The 17,459-nt window shown below is 50.2% G+C and overlaps 1 protein-coding gene across 2 annotated transcripts in view; it reads left to right on the plus strand.

Moving 5' to 3' along the window:
- The window catches only part of Scara3 (scavenger receptor class A member 3), a 40,078-nt gene that overhangs the window by 20,561 nt on the left and 2,058 nt on the right, over window positions 1–17,459 (plus strand). For both annotated transcript variants that reach the window (XM_058578788.1, XM_046442950.2), the window contains exons 2-5: window positions 2,444–2,542; window positions 3,726–3,845; window positions 6,303–6,401; window positions 7,616–8,659. In XM_058578788.1, coding sequence (XP_058434771.1) covers window positions 2,515–2,542; window positions 3,726–3,845; window positions 6,303–6,401; window positions 7,616–8,659 — 1,291 coding nt within the window. In that variant the 5' untranslated portion in view covers window positions 2,444–2,514. The remainder of the gene's footprint in view (window positions 1–2,443; window positions 2,543–3,725; window positions 3,846–6,302; window positions 6,402–7,615; window positions 8,660–17,459) is intronic.

A 17,459-nucleotide genomic window follows, 5' to 3' on the forward strand; every position in this document is an offset into this window, starting at 1 on the left:
TTGCTGTTTATATATCCATCATTGTGAATTCACAAATTCCTACTTTTTTAATGACTTGTAATCTTATCATTATACCTAATTATTTTAGTACACAAATTGTCCCAGTTTGGGTCAGTGGGAACATCTTCAAGCTGATGTTTGTATTTCTTGTGACCTTCCATCTTTTCTTTTCCTCCCTTCCTTCCATTTGTAAGCACTTTTTAGAATGACAAAATGGTCCGTGTTCATCTTACCCCCACCCCTACTCTGGGCCAGCCATGTCTCCAAGAAGCCCTGGCTCTTTTTAGTGGGAAGTGGTCCTGGAGATCAAGACCTGGCTCACAAAGGATGCCCATTGCTGTCGTAGCACCTGCTTCCTAGACCTTTCCACAGGCAAAGCTGTACCTATACACATGCCTGCAAATGTAGATACATATGAGCTGTAATTATGAAGGTTTTAGAAATTTGAAGTTCATATTGATAGCTTCCATTCAGTCTGTTCTTGAGGGGCTCTTTCTTGCCTCTCCCACTCCATATTCAAGTGTCCCTTTACCCAAGCAAGAGCCCTGGGTCCAAGCTACACCAGCACACTGACTCACTCACTCAACCCCATTTTAATCTAAAATAATTTAAGAATTGCTCCAGCCATGCTACAACAAGAAGCAAACCTGCATAAGAAGGTCAAGGTTCATTTGCATTTTCCCACTCATACCAACCCCATCCCAAGGTGACCCATGTAGACTATGTCACAAGTTACTTAAGGATGGTTCTTTCCTTCTTTCTTTGTCCTCCTGCAAATACAATGAGGCTCATTTGTTTCAGTTTTCCAGTTTATATATATATATATTCCTTCATACCTTCCCTTTTTCACTTAGTATCTCCTGGAAATTATTCCACACCAGTTAGTAGCGATTTCCCTATTTGTTTCTACCGCCACACAGAGCTCGCTTCTGTGAATACACACCACAGCTCATTAACCAGTCTCCTTCGATTGTACGTAGACAGTTTCTGTGTTAGGAATTACAAATAACCGTGCAATGACTAACAGTCGTGTGCATTCCACAATGTCAGAGGTGTATATTCTGGATAAATTCATAGACGTGCGATTGCTGAGCTGGAGAGTAAAAGCATATGTCAGATCCCCTCCATAAAGTGTGGACCGTTTTGTGTCCCCACCCCAACTTCCCACCGCCCGGCCAGCAGAGTGTATTGTCAGGCCTCTGCATTTTTGCCAGTCTGATGGGTGAGAAACGTCATCACAGTGTGGTTTTAAATTACATTCATCTTATTAGTAAAGTGGAACATCTTTTCATTTGTTCAAGGATCATCTTATGCATTTTTCATAAATCGTGCCAGTCTGTGACCCATTTTTCTATAGGATGTTTGGTCCTTTATTTCCTTAATTGTTTATGCTCTTTGTGAATCTGGCATATCCGCTCTTGTCTGTGATACATGTTGGGAACTTGACTTTTGATTCTGCCCATGGTGTTTTGTTTTTGTTTTGTTTGCCGTGCAAAGGTGGTTTGGTTTTATTGTCATGTTTGCCTCTGGATTTGGAGGCAGTTTTAAAATCCCCTTTCTAGACTTTTCTGGAACAATCTAGATTTCATCCCCAGCTTTCCTCCCTGCTTCCCAGAACAAAATCCCCAGTCAGCTTGGAGGAGACCCTTGCTCATTTTGCAACATCCCCTCAGGGATTTGGCTTATTCTGCCTTATTTTAGGCATCTTCATTCCTGTTGCTCATTAAAAAAAAAAAAAAACCAGATCTTACTTTAGGTGTCTGGGGGGGTCTGGGAAACAAGCACAGCCTTCTGAATGAGGGAACACATCATTTGGGTCTTATTTAAGGACTGCACACTCCAAGGGAGGAAGCACCGAATTGGCCTCCAGACAGGGGGTCTTCTTCCCCTGATCCCTTGGCACCCCCTGGTCCTGGGAGGCATGTGAGGCAGGGGGTGGTGCCCGACCTCTATCCTCCCACCTCCTGCCTCCTCCTCTCCTTGGCTTGCCTGGGATGAATGCCTTCGTGGTGGAGACCACATTCAGCCTTGTCCTGGAGAAGAAGAATTCTGTTTCCCTCACCACGTGTCAGGGCACGAGAGGACACTGAGCCCTATCAATCAACCAGCTCTTATTTCTTCTTCCTTCTCTCCCAGGGGTCTGAGCAAGATGCAGATAGAATAAGTCATGGAGCTGGCTCAGGGGTCTTTCCCAGCCCACGGGAGATAGGGAGAACCCTCATCCAGAGGGGTGGGACACCGGCTCCCCAGCTGCCTAAGTCTTAACTCTGTGCCCCTTTTCTTGGCTTAACTCAGGACACCTGGAGTTCAGGTGGGGTGGGCTGCTCGGACCCAGGCGTACAGTGGGCATGGGCTGCAGGGACAGGTGCTGAGTGGGCTGTCGGAGAGGGACAGACGTGGCTCAGGGTGCAACCTAGGTCTGATGGCACTGGTTCCACCGCAGTGAGGTCGGCTGGTGGCGACGGGGATGCGTTGTGTGTTACCGAAGAGGAACTGGCTGGTGAAGACGAGGACATGCCGTCCTTCCCGTGCACCCAAGAGGGTAAGAGCTCTGAGGGCTGCCCCTCCTCCTCTCTGGGCTGAGAGTCCCTGCGCATCTCCAGGATGGTGAGTGGCTTGTCTCACTAGATGGCTTCAAAATCCTGGCTCTCGTTGCCTTACCACTTACTGGAGAGTGGAGGGCAGAGCCGCGTGGCCCCGGACTGAGCAATATGGACGAAGCCAGCATTTGACACAAGTGCCATCTGTCTCCTATGCTCCTGAGCCCTGTCACGGGCCTCACACTCTATCTAGGTCAGGGGACTTTGTGCCCCGATTGTCCCCCCCATTGTCTCCCATGCTATTTGCGTTGATGTTTGGAGTAGGACCCTTGGTGGCTTTCGGTGTGGATTAGAGCTCTCGTTCTCCACCTTGGCTGTGTTCTGTGATCGGCCAGCAATGCCTGACACTGCTTCTCATAAATGCAGGTTTCTTTTAGTCTGGAGTGTGCACCAGGTGGCACCAGGATTTTTAGTCATTTCTGGTACTCATCCTGCGCAGACAAAGTGGAGTTCACCTTGGGAGTTCCAGTCAGGGCCATCCCCACCTCCAGTTGGGCATTGGGCACCTGCCAGAGTTTCCAGGAAGATCTGGCTCCCTCCTTCCTCCACACCAGCAACCTAACTGGTAGACTGTCAGTATTTGTTTGGTTTCCAGAGGAACTGCTGGTACCTGCCCAGTTTGGGGACTGATGACCAATGTTCTTATTTGCCAGGGGCTCAGGGGTTTCCCAGGGGGAGGGGCTTTTAGTTTTAAAATGGAAACAGACTCTGCAAGGAGATACCATGACAGGAGAGTTTGGGTGCTAGAAGGTCCAGGGCAGAAGGGGACAAGCTGGTCACCCAGGAGTACAACAAGACTGACGATACTGTGGACTACCACCAGAGCCACTGAAGAGGGTAGAGGTGTTTCCCCATCCCAGAGCTGAATGAAGACACCATAGAGAGAGAGAATGTCCATGGTGATGGAGGGTGTCCTTTGAAGACCCTGACTCTGTCTCCTCTATTCCAGAAAGTTCTAGGACCTGGAGAAATATGGTGAAGCCCGTAGAGAATGAGAGTGGGGACTCCCCTGTGGGCCTCGTTTGACAGGTGATGAGGCAGGCCAGAGCAGGAAGGTGGAGCTGACCCTCCCATTCCAGCCTCGGCCCCTGGCCTAAGCCACTGTCCTCCTTCTGTCCCCCTCAGGTCGGCCAGGACCCCGCTGCAGCCGCTGCCAGAAGAACCTGTCTTTACACACGTTGGTGCGGATTCTGTACCTCTTCCTGGCTCTGCTCTTGGTGGCCGTGGCTGTGCTGGCCTCTCTGGGTGAGTCCAGGTTCCCCCATCCCAAGCTGCTGGGCAGGAATTCAGCACCAAACTCTCTCCCATGAAGACAGGCCCCTAACACCTGTAGCCCAGGCCTCAGAATCAGCATCTTTCTGACTAGGAAATCTTAATGTCTGCTCCACCTGGAGACTGGCTCCTAATTTCTGGTCTGTATGGCCTGGAGCAAGGCCCTCCCCTGCTCAGGGCCCCTCCTTCCCCATGGTAAATGAGATGGTAGGATGTGATCAGTGGCTCTCCATGTCAGCTCCTTAGAATGACCTGGAAGCTTTAAAAATTACTGATGCCTGGACCCCATCCTGGGAAACGTAACCAACCCAGTTCCATTCAACTCTCCAGATGGCTCTGTTGTACATCTGGGGTTGAGATCACTGGATCAGGGACTTTTAAGTCCCTTCCCTGGTCTATGTGAGTGTTTCTCAAAGCGGGTTGGATGTCAGCCTCCTGCATCAAGATCACCCCCAGCATTCACTAAAATGCAAATGCCTGGGTCTTACAACAGGCCTACTAAACCAGAGCCCTGCAGGAGAGGCCTAGAGCTGAAGTTTGGTGCTTCTCATGTGTCCTATAGTCCATGACTGTGGTGGCTGGCCCAGGGGACAGTGTGTGGCCAGGTTCAGGTAACCACTGCCTTCTGGATGCTCATCACAATTTAAGGTAAATTGATTGAGAGAAATTCAGTGGTGTCTCAACAAAGCCTTTCTCAATTCACTTCAGACTTTGAAAAAACTAGGCTCCGGTAGGTTTGTTTCAATTTCCTAGACATCAGGGAAAAGACCGGGAGTGGGGAGGGGAAGGGAGGCAGCAAGGATGTCCTCACTCTGGGTGCCAACGCTGAGAGTGAGGACCTCCCTGGGAGGGGCACCGGGTCCTATCCCTGATTGGGGACATTCAATAACCAAGATTCTTGACTTAAAGACAATAAATCAAAAAGTAAGGGAAACAGTGAACACGTTGATACATAAATGACAAAGTGTGAATTGTGCAAAGAGGGGGATAAATTACATGGAGTGAGCCCTTGGCTGCTGGCTTGGCGATAGACTTCATGAAGCACCAGAATAGGAATCGAAGTCATTCAATCTCTAAACCTTCGATCCTCCAGCTACACAGGGGTTCTCAATTGAGGGGAGGCTCAAATGGAATAATAACTGCTGAAAACTGAAAAATACTAGCCTATCTAGCAGAAATGATTATTCCTAGGCTCTCTCACATGCCACTGTCACTGAGTAAATGTCTTGACCTCTCCGAGATATGCAATGCTAAGTCGAGTCCAGAGATACCAAATAATTAGAAATCACGAATTTGGGAGCTGATGAGATTCTTAGAAGTCAACTAGCTCTACATGTTTTATTTTCTAGATGATTAAATTGAGCTCTGGAGAGGTTAATTGACTTGTCCAAAATCACCCAACAAATTTTATACCAATCTGGGTCTAGCAGCTGTTTTATCTGGCTCTTAAGGCAGTGCTAATGTCATTCCCCCACACTTGATTTCGGAGCATCTGTGGGAAGCATCCTGTCTACCTCCAGTCCAACCTGCACCCTCATGTCACTGCCAGGCCCCTCCAGGGCCCTGCTGGAGAACGACTGGCATCCTAATGCTGCTGAGATACCCTGACCCAGCCAGCTTCATGCCTCCAGGAGGGTTCCAGGTTGCCCTGGGGTGTAGAGTGGTAGAAGTTTTTCTGGAGGACAATTTGGCAACTTCTACCAAGGACTTAAAAATGTGTTAATGTCCTTTGACCCTGTGATTCTATTTCTATCACTTTATGCTAAGAGAAATCATATGCACACAGCCATCGTATATAAGGATGCTTCTAGGATCAAGCTTTACTCATATTCACAGGTCCAACTGAATTTATAAGCTCAGAAGACAAGGTACCTTAAGTGTACCCAGAATCAGGAGATATTTGTCACTGCTATTCCGTTTACATAGAGGACCATGCAGACTCTAAAAGGAATGATTCTGAAGTGACTTACGCCTTGATGGAAAAATGCCCATGACATGTTACCAATAAGGGGCGAGTAAGAGAAAATAGATGGAATATTCAGAACATCCCAATTTTGCTTGTTTACTAAAACAGCATTTATTTATGTAGATGTATGATGCATGTTGATGTAAACACAGCTACAAGAAATACACAGAGATATTGCTACAGCAATTTCTGAGTGGCAGGATTAAGAATAACTTTTTTTTTAATTTCCCTATTCTATCATATGAACAAGTCCTATTTCTAAAACCTGGGGTGGGGGCATGAAATATTTTTTTAAAGGAATGTGTTTCAAACTTTAATCTTAAGCACCTTCTCTTACTGGAAAGCCTCCTAGGAGAAGGGGGGATGGGGTTGCTTGCAGAAGGCTGATAAAAATACCTCCTCAACCAATGAGCACCGTTTCTCTGATCCAAGACTCTGCCCCCATTTCTCACTTTTCCCTATAGTTTTTAGGAAAGTGGATTCTCTCTCAGAAGACATCTCCCTGGTCCAGTCCATTTATGACAAGAAGCTTGTGTCAATGCAGGAAAACCTTCAAGGACTCGGTGAGCATGTAGTGCACAGCTGTGCTGATCACGTTGGACCAGGTTCATGGGGTGACAGGTCCCTCCCTCTGTGCCATGGGCTTGGTTCAGGGCAGGCTTCGCCAACCTTCTGGGCACAAGACCAGGACAGCCCAGCTCCTCTCCCCTCTGAAGAAGGCTGCTTCCTGGCTTTGCCTAGGACTATAGAGGGGTGTTCTGCATGGGCAGATCTAGCCAGAGTCTAAGGTACAGAAGGAAGCCAAGTGTAGTCCACTCCCAAAATATCCTCACTCGGGGCCATGATTTTTGTGTATGTGGTGCTGGGAATCGAACCCAGGGTCTCACATATACCAGCAAGTACTGTGCCACTGAAAGACATCCCCAGCTCCCCAAAATGATTTTTAAGGCCTTCCAAAGCCCCCTTACCTGTCAGCCCCTCCTCATCTCTGCCTTAAGCCATAGCACAATTCCTGATGCTCATTATCCCCAGCTTTAGCCAGGAACGTCCTGAGAGAAGGAAAGCAAAGGAGCCACGATGGAATGTTTTAAAGGTGGTATGCAGCCACGTGTGGTGGGGCACAGGTGTAATCCCAGCGACTTGGTAGGCTGAGGCAAGGGGATCACAAGTTCAAGGCTAGCTTTGGCAACTTAGCAAGACCCTGTCTCAAAATAAAAAATAAAAAGGGCTGGCATTGTAGCTCAGTGGTAGAACACCCCTGGGTCCAACCCTAGTACTGCCAACATAAATAAATAAAAATACAAGTGGCATGCTCTGATGCAGATGGAAAGTCCTGGTCTGCCACTAACTGGTTGAGTGCTATCTGGCAAGCCACCTTTCTGTGCCCCATTCCTCATGAGTCACAAGGCGAAAATCCCTGCTCTATCTTCCCACAAGCATATTGTGAGAGGGTCGAATAATGGATAAAAAAAAATTTTTTAAATAAAGTACAAAAAGGAGGTTCTTGGCCACCTCAGAGAAGGCACTAAGATCTATTCTTGAGAATGTGGTAGTGGGGTGGAGAAAACGTCCTGAATCTTTCATTTCAGATCCTATGATTAAGGGTATTTGGTAAAAAATGAAATTCCATCGAGATGGCAAGGCTTTCTAGAAGGATTTCATAGCAAACTTAGGAAAGGAAGCCCCTTGCTGAGTCATTGTGCCCTGAAATGTTTAAAGAAGCACCATTGTCCCACGGTTCTTCAGCAACTCAAAATGTTGTCCCTTTCTCCTGAAGACCCAAAAGCTCTGAACAACTGCTCTTTCTGCCACGAGGCTGGGCAGCTGGGGCAAGAGATCAGGAGACTTCAGGAAGAGCTGGAGGGCCTTCAGAAGATGCTTCTGGCCCAGGAAGTCCAGCTGGACCAGACCTCGCAGGCCCATGAACTGCTGTCCACCACCAGCAACCAAATCTCCCAGGAGATGGGCGGTTGCTCCTTCTCTGTCCACCAAATCAACCAGTCTCTGGGGCTCTTCCTGTCACAGGTGAGGGGCTGGCAGGCCACCACCACTGGCCTGGACCTCTCTCTGAAGGACCTCACCCAGGAGTGCTATGATGTCAAGGCTGCTGTGCACCAGATGAACTTCACCGTGGGGCAGAACTCTGAATGGATCCACGGGATCCAGCGCAAGACGGACGAGGAGACCCTCACCCTCCAGAAGATTGTCACCGACTGGCAGAACTACACCTGGCTCTTTGGTGGCCTGCGCACCACCTCTGCCAAGACTGGAGAAGTGGTCAAGAACATTCAGGCCACCCTGGGGGCCTCCTCGCAGCGCATCAGCCAGAATTCCGAGAGCATGCATGACCTGGTGCTGCAGGTCATGGGCTTGCGGTTGCAGCTGGACAACATCTCATCCTTCCTGGACGACCATGAGGAGAACATGCATGACCTCCAGTACCACACTCGCTATGCCCAGAACCGCACGGTGGAGAGGTTCGAGTCGCTGGAGGGACGTATGACATCCCACGAGATTGAAATCGGCACCATCTTCACCAACATCAATGCCACCGACAACCACGTGCACAGCATGCTCAAGTACCTCGACGACGTGCGGCTCTCTTGCACACTGGGCTTCCACACGCACGCCGAGGAGCTCTACTACCTGAACAAGTCTGTCTCCCTCATGCTGGGCACCACGGACCTGCTCCGGGAGCGCTTCAGCCTGCTCAGCGCCCGGCTGGACTTCAATGTCCGCAACCTCTCCATGATCGTGGAGGAGATGAAGGCTGTGGACACGCAGCACGGAGCAATCCTTCGCAATGTCACCATCCTGCGAGGTAAGAGGCAGGTCAGGCAGGGCTGCTGCCAAGCTCTCAGGGGCCTTTCTGATCTTGCACCTGGTTTTAGGCTAAAATCCTGGCAGGCTGGCACAATCCTGTAGCACGTGCCTAAGGCAGCGGGCAGCTTAGGAACTATCCTTGCAAAACTCTTTTGTAAAGTTTTGGTGGCTTCTAACTTTGCTTATCATACAAACTTGGGTTTTTATATATGTATTTGTTTAATTGGGCCCATTAGAGAAATAGGCAGGCCTTGGCTTTCAGAAACTGTCTGCTTCCGTCTTTTTCCTTTCCCACTCTCTCATTAACGCCCTCATCTGCCCATCCAGCTATCTGCCCCTCAGAGGCTCCTCACTCTGAGGTGCCCTTCTCGTCCTATACTCCACATACACTTGAATTCTCCAGAGAAACAGAACCAATAGCATGTGCATATAAATATGATAGATAGATAGACAGACAGATATTATAAGCAATTGGTTCATGTGATTTTGGAGGCTGACAAGTGCATAATCTGCAGAGCTGATGTCCCAGTTAAAAAGCTGTAAAGCAGAAAATTCTCTTACTGAAGGGAGAGTCAGTTTTTAGTTCTACTCAGGCCTTCAACTGCTTGAGTGAGGCTCACCCATATTAGGGAAAGCAATCTGTCTAGCTCAGTCTTTCAATTTACATGTCAATCTTATCTAAAACTACTCACACAGAAATAGCCAAATTGATGTTTGACCAAATATCCAGGCTTCCCACATTTCAGTAAGTTTGACACCTAAAATTAACCATGACAAGTCTGTCCCTTGAGCCAGATGCCGTGGCACATGCTTGTAATCCCAGCTACTCGGGAGGCTGAGGCAGGAGGATCCCAAGTTCAAGGTCAGCCTGGGCAATTTAGCAAGACCCTGTCTCAAAATTTAAAAAAAAATAAAAAGGACCAGGGATATAGGTCAGTGGTAAAATACCCCTGGGTTCAATCACCAGCACACAAAAAAATTTTAAAAAAGGTTATTGCTTGTCAATTTGGCAGCCATACACGTTTCCTGACATCAGCACACTTAATAGCCAAATAAAGATAATAGCAAGATCATACTTCTATGTACCGTGATGCAAGTATCCTGTGTACAACCCAAAACACCCTAACCCTTTCCCCAGAAGAAGAGTGATTTTTACTTTTCTCTTCACATCCCATAACTCAAATACTATGATGTGACGTTAACAACATTTAGATGCTACGATATAAAGTCAATGAAACAACATCTGCAGCTGAAGTCCCCACCTGGTTAAGCGTATCAAAATCTGCTGTTCTTCTCCAAGGTCCAGCTGTCCTCTGCACAGGGAAATGAGAGTGAGTGGGGCCACAGTGGGCATCAGCTCCCCTTCGCCTTTCCAGTCCTTCCTGTGGCCTCCGTAGTGTAGCGTTGCCTTTGGTTTACCCCTTTCCTTGGTGGAGACAGCTGTAAAGGCCTTCACTTGGTTTTTCCCACCACAAGAGCCCTCGCTCCCTGGTCAGGAGCCAACCTGGGGGTTCTGCCAACTCTGGGTGTATCTATGCCAACTACACACCCTGAAACCGGATGTGATGGGAAATCACAGGATGGGGGGTCTAGGGTCCACTGACCCCACTGTGAGTTAGACACGAGACAACAGGAGACCCCCCCCCCTTCATTCCACCCATCTAGATTGAAGACCACCCAACCTCCAACAGCCTTTACTCTGACTCGGGGGCCACAGTGATGTTTTGGGTTGCCTGGAATCAGCATCAGCTCAGAGCTAGGGTCCTGTAGTCCCGCCCAGTGTGTGTAAGTCTGAAATAACAGAGCCACTTGGACAGCCCAGTCTCCTAGCCTTTGCATCCTTCCTCCACAGTATCCAGGGCAGTTCTGGCACTTCTAACCCATTTACTAGGGGTCACCTTTTGGTCCATGCTTCAGACAGGCTCAACTCACCAACCAACCTGTTAGAGTCCTTTCTAACTCCCTGGGTGTCCCCAGGCAAGGAGTGGACCCAGGACTCAAATCCAAGGCTGCCCAGATCCTTGAGTGGCCTTCCACTCAAAGTCACACACTCGGAAAGCAGGCAAGGGAACAAGACGTGCTTCCCAGTACAGATGGCCTCCTGTGGTTCCTTCAGTCGACTCTGGTCCTCTTTCCACCAAACCCCAGCAGGACTGACTCCTTCTCCCAGGCACTGTACCCTCAGACTGCCCTTAGATTCATACTGAAAAGAATCCTAAACTGAGTTCCCCTACACCAGGAACCTGGATGACTCCTTGATAACATCCCCAGAAAGGGTTTGTCTCTGTGGGAAACTTCAGCAGATCTTGGTTCTAGAGAACAGGATAAGTAGGCGCTGTGACCTGGTGGTTCTAAATGTCTTGGTCTAGTCATCCAGGGAGCTCCAAGAGGGAGGTGGAGGAGCTCAGGAGCCCAGACAACTCTCCTCTCCACAAAACTCAGGCTTAGCACCAACCTTTCTGACCCTCTGGTTCTCTTTGGCCATTTAGTTCCAAATCTGTGTTGACTTCCTTTTATACCATTGAACATTTCTACTGCCACTAGGGCTAATTTTTCTTTAATTTAGACTAGTGAGGTATAGAGAGAGAGATCCTGTTTTTGCTCATTGTTATTTTTATTTTTGCAACTAAGCCAGATACTGAGTATTTTGATGGAAACTGAAACCTTCGCACAGTACTTTGCCTAAAGGGTGTATCTCTGTGGCCTCTAAGGAGCCACGTTCCAGTGAAGGCGTCAGTCGACAGTTCTTATAGATGACAAAGACTATTTGCACACTTTGTTACATGTCAGCCTCACAATGACCCAACACAGTGCTCTCCCAGCAACTGTGGTTTCAGTTGTTCACAGTCAATAGCAGTTCAAGAGAGAGAGAGAGAGAGAGAGAGATTTCTTATTTTAAAAGAGAGAGACCACAGTGATATAGCTTTCATTATAGTATATTGGTTATAGTTGACTTATTTTATTAGTTATTGTTGTTACTCTCTTCCTGAGCCTGGTTTATGATCTAAACTTCACCGTGGGTATATTTGTATGAGAAGAAACAGTGTATATAGATTTTCATATCATCCCTGGCCTCAGGCTTGTAGAATACGCCCTCTGCAGAAAAGGGGGGACTACTGTGCAGTAGAAAGACAGATGTTGGTGTCTCTGTTTCATAGGAAGGCAGATGAGAGCGGGAGGAGGTGGTTGAGGAACGAGCCAAGGTCACCATGACCCCTCACTGTCGTTCTTAGATGCACTCATCGATTGCTTACCCAGAAAGGGAGATGCACACACCCAGAGACATTTCTGCTCAGGTCCTGCTCAGGTGCAGAATGGAGAAGGAGATAGTACTAAGAGGACTGACAGGAGAATGGCCTTGCAGATTTACAGTGGCTTCTGTCCTGACCGTGGCAGAGTTCTCATCAGAGGGCCTCGTCTTAGCCTGAGAGCAAAGTGGGACATCTAAGCTCCATGGGACCCTCAATTCAGCCTCTGAGCAATTATTCAAGTGGTGTCTATCACCCAACATACCTCCTGGTCATCAACGCCACCCTATGAAAAATTTCCCACATCTGAAAAAAAAATTCAGGGTCACAATGCACATCCCATCCCACAGGGACCTGGTCACTTATTCATTCACCCACTGGGCCCCCCCTGCCAGAGCTGCACTGCTGACTAGAATGAAGGGAGAGGATGACAGTGGCCTCAGGCAACAAGGGAGGTGCCAAGTGCTGATGAAGGGGAGGAGCCTGGCTTCTAATTTGCTCTGGGTCTAGGCAGAATCACTCCACCTGTCTGGACCTCTGCTCTTTGTCATCTGTAAATGAAGGGGTAGGACCAGTCGATCTCTGAGACCGATTCCAGCTTTAATCCCAAGTCTCCTCTGACTCACCAGAAAGCCCCTGGTGCTCCCAGGGTGTCTGTCCTCTCCTAGACCTTTTATCTCTTCTACTCTCCAGGGTCATTTCTGTGTCTGTGCTGCACAGTATCTAAGCTAGGACTATCCTTTGGGAATTGAAGACGAAACCCATCACCTCTCCTTAACTGAGCCACCTGAGGCACAGCTTTGGCTATTTTCAACTCCATTTCTTCCACCACAAATAGGAATATTAATTCCTGCCATACCTATTCTCCCTGGGGTGTTTGCAAGGATCATTGGTAACAATGAGCTTGAACAAGGTCCTATAAACAAGGTCTATGAAAGGGTGTCCTAATGCAAGGGGTTGATATGAAGCAAAATTGCTTGATGGCACAGGCTCTTGGTTCTACTCAGAAACACTCAGCTGAGTGCATGGCCTCCGGAAGGTACTCAAGAAATGTTTGCTTGATAAATCAATCAATAAAAATATGAACAAAGGACAGAAGCCAAGAGTGATCAGCAGGGGCAAGGTGTGGAGGAATTACATTTGCAAACATTTTCCGTAGCCTCCGCCTCCACCCCACTGCCACACCCCTAGGGCCCAGGAATTTGCATGTTGAGTCAGGAAAAGCAGAGTGGCCCCATCTTTCTTGTTGTTGGAGGCAGGAGCTGTGGCCAGATGTCAGGGAAGAGAGGCTGGGAAGCCACTGACAGCTCTACTCAGCACCTCAGCCTGAGAGCTGAACCCTTTTGTTGGACGTCTCGGCCTCTCTGCCCTGACCAGTCACAAGCCCCAGATGCCTTGGGGGAAAGCAGCCGCGGGGATGTCAGGGTGGCTTCAGCGAGCCCCTTCTCCTGTATCTCAGCCTTTGGTGTCCCCAGGGCCCTCAGAAAGCTGCTTTGGCTTTTCCCTCACCCTTCTGGCTGCTGTTGGTGGGAGGTTTAGTCTGTCACAAACTCGTCCATCTAGGCAGGGGTGCCAGTCCACAACAGCTCTTCAGATCTCCTTAGGTGACCATAGCCAGGACCAAGAATCCCTGGCCCAGGCAATATTCTCACGAAACGGGAGCCTGAGCCCAGCCACCAGTGTGCTACCTCCAGAGCTGGCACTCCAGCCTGGCCCCCCACGTCCAGGCCAGGACGCCTTCCACTGGGCCATCCTCACTTTTCTTGTTCCTTCTACCCTGGGAAGCTGACCCGTTACCTCTGACTGTGAGAGGCACCAGGGGCTCCTCTTGTCCGTGCTCCAACCCACCCATGGGTGAGCAGTGTCAGTATCTTGAGAAACTGGATATTCTGGCTGCCCCCGCATCCCCTTCCCACCGGGAGTGCAGACCACAGAGCTGACCACCCTACTCATCTCAGACATGCAGTCACTTGTGGCTGGACCCTAATGGGCCTGACAGCCTAATTGCAGCCTGTGGCTTCCTGCGTAATTATGGGCCTCCCCAGGACTCCAGAGGGCTCTGGTCCCCTCTCCCCGCTCACACCTCAGCCACCATTGCCGGAGTTTCCTCCTTGGCCCGAAAAGTCTCCCCTCTGCTAAGAGTGGCAGCCAACCCTCCCCACCTCACCCTCACCCCATTTCTTACCACTGGAAGGGTCAAGGGCACTGTCCTAAAGATGGCCTTGGTCAGCCTGCAGCCACTTTCCTTCCCCCTGTGCTAACTTCAGGTTGTTCACTTTGTCCCCAGACAGACCAGGTCCCACGCTTTACAATTCTCATAACTCATGACTGTCCAGAGGGGCAGCAGGGGACCTGCCTTCTGAGTGCCCATCCCACTCCATAGGGACCACTCAACACTCTTCAGAGCAAGGCTTTGGGGCCCTCTCCCTCCTCCAGGAAGCTCCCAGGCTGTTCGTCCTGGTCCTGGGAGGCTGGGAGAGGCCCAGGAGTCACTGCCACAGTGATGAGGGGCAGGGGAGAGACAGCGGGGTATAGGGGAAGGACCCTGGGCCTCAGAGCCTCCCAGGCCTGGGTGTTGTCCTGGCTCCACAACAACTGGTTAGGGGTCTTGGGCAAGTTCCCACCTTGTGCACAGTGGTTTATCACCTCTAAAGTGACAACAACAACCTAATGCCAGCCACACCACAGACACTGAGTTGACAAATGCTGACAAATATTAGCTTGTTTCACAACCCTTTCCTTCCCATGTCTGTAGCAAGGGCAACTGTCAGGAGCCCATGCAGATGCCCAGCCCTGACCACCTCCCTCCACTTGATCTCCTTGATATCCAGTTTCTCAAGACCCACCCCCATCGGGTTCTCAGAGATGGGGTCAGCAGTGGCAGCCATAGCTGGGCAATCCATACCTGGGGCAATGAAGTGAGTACTGTGACCGAGACTTCTGCCAAAGATCCAGCAGGAGAGCATGGGCATCTGGTTCTCCTCAAAGACAATATGGAACTGCCCTAGAAAGAGGAGCCTAAGAGGGGCTGGTTGGGGGAGGAGGGGTGTGTCTCTGCCTTTTCTCCTCTGCTGCTGGTGTGGAGACCTTTAAAAGCCCTCATTCCCAGCCACTATGTCCCTTGAACCAGGAAGGAGAGGTCGCCCACCAAAGATGGTGGCATCAGAAGGAATGGAAGGGTCAGGAGCACTGTCCTAAAGATGGCCTAGGAAGAACATGAGGGATGTCAGCTGGTCCTAGGGAGAGGCGAGGCATCCTCGTCAAGATGAGACTGTTCAGACTGGAGGTGGGTTGTGGCCGCTTCCACCCAGAGGTCAAGGGCAGAGAGCATGGAGAACCAGGGAGCTGGGGCAGGTCCTAGAGGAACCTCGGTTCCCAGGGCAGGCCGAGGACAAGCCCAAAGAAGCCACAGTGGAGGAGCAGGGTCAGAGGCAGGGGAGAGTGCCCAGTCAGAGAGGGAAGGGTGGAGGGAGGGACACATGTAGACTGCTAAGTGTGCTCCTCAGTTGCACTGACTCATGTGTTAAGGTGCATGAAGTGCAACACAATTGTGCTAATTATATTACGTGTGACTTAATTGTGTGTATTAAGTGCAACTCATCTGGGAGTCTCGATTGCATTAAGTGCAATTGTCAACTGCACTCTGTTTTGGAATGGGGAGGGACTTCACCGGCCCCCACCCTCGCATAGCCTCACGGGCCTCACTGCCTCTGAATGGCTCTCTGCTTTTCCAAACCGCAGCTGGCCCAGGTGCCAGGAGGAGAGTTAAGATGAAGACAGCAGCCGTGGCTTTGCCAGTTGCCAGCAAGGTCTGCCAGCTGAGGGAGGCAGCCCCTTGAGGGCATCTGCCTGTGCCCATTGCTCTGGCTGCCAGGGGCTCGCGGGGCACCAGAAGGCAGGTCCTGCCCCCTGTCCTCTCCAAGGTGAGATGGGGCCATCTGCCGCCAGTTGCCCCCAACCCTCAGCCAACCAACAACTGAATCTAAGCCTCTGCTGCTGGCAGGCCACAAGAGCCAGCGATGCAGGCCCATATCCTCATGGTAGGCGGTGGCAGAGAACAGACGCGAAGGTTTGTGCTGGCTCTGCTGGGGCTGGCTCTGTCTGAGCTCTGATTTCCAGGATCGGTCATAGTAGAGGACAGTATTCACTGATGCTGTTCCACACAGAAATACTCTGGGAAGGATGCAGAAGAGGAAACCAAAGAGGCCGGGGAGCGTGGGGGTCGAGGCAGCAGGCAGAAAGTCACATCCACCAGAATGAAGAGGCCCAGATGCCACAGAACTGGATTTTGGCAACTTGGAGAGCTCCCAGCTTGGAGCATACATCATCCCTTCCCCCAAGAGGCCCCCTGAGTTCCACTTTCCACTCAGGAAGCCATAGGGGTGTCACCTCACCTCCCTGGGCTTTTGACTCCTCTCTTGAATGAAAGATTTGGACTAGATTCCATTTAGCTAGAGAATTTATATCCCATGCTAACATAAATACATTTTACTGTCATGTGTAACTAAAAAAAAATACAATTTTTTCAACTTATAGGATTCTACAGGAACAGAGTTATCATGGAGCCTTAAAATCCACAGCCCCCATAAACCCTACCCACTGACCCTTGCACAGACCACAGGAGAAGTAGGTCTGCCCTGGGCCCTGGTCTAGTGATGGCTGAAGCTGTTATGCACAGAGGCCAATCTCATGAAGCCAGAAAATTCTCTTTGTGCTCCTGGGGCATTTTTAACGTGCCTTTCTGCAGTGTCCTCAGGTTGGCACAGCTCTGAGAGGTGCTAACCTTCAGCTGGAAGAACATGTGGTCATCTCACCCATGGCATGGGTGCCCCTTAAGTGTGGCTCCATAAGGAAGGCCGTGAGTCCTTCTTCCCCAGGCCCCAGGCCAGGGCCAGTCGTGTAGCAGGGGTCCACAGCTGCCTGGGGGACCCACCCTCTTCGAGCATATTACTGAGTTTTCTTGACTGCATGAGAGGCTCTGTGCCTAGGGTAGGGGTGCGAGTCATGGCCCGCACTGTCTTTCTGGGGCTCCAGAATCTAGCAGCGGCCACCAGAGAGGAACCTCGCTTTGGCAATCACTTCACTGTGGCTTCTCTCTCTATGTGTCAGCTCAAGATTCAGATGTAGTGGCCTCAAGAGCTCAGAAAAGAGGCTGGAGCTTCAGGGCAGGCTTCCTGGAGGAACAGCCTCTCTCTGGGCTGTCACTCTGCGTCCTCACCCTCTCTGGGACTCTCCTGCTCCTCATGCCTTACTTTCTTGGTTTCTCCTCCCTGTGACCAGACTCCAAACCTTTTCTCAGTTGCATGAGAAGCCATGGGGTTGGGTCAGGGGGTGGGGACAGCAGGCAAAAACCACAGGAGGTGTCGAAGGCTAGACCAATCTCCAGAGCAGGACAGTCAACCCCAGACAACCTTGGCCTTTTCCCAGCACAGTCTGGTTCCTGTGGTCCCCAAGTGGAGTCTGGCTCTTGTGGTCCCTGTGCGGAGCTGTAGGAGGGCCTGGAAGTCACAATAAGGAGACTGGCCGTGCACCAGGCCTCGCTGGCCACCC

This window comes from Marmota monax, unplaced genomic scaffold, assembly GCF_021218885.2.
Source record: "Marmota monax isolate L192 unplaced genomic scaffold, Marmota_monax_Labrador192_F-V1.1 WCK01_AAM20220418_F8-fsc00344, whole genome shotgun sequence".
Lineage (NCBI taxonomy): Eukaryota > Metazoa > Chordata > Mammalia > Rodentia > Sciuridae > Marmota > Marmota monax.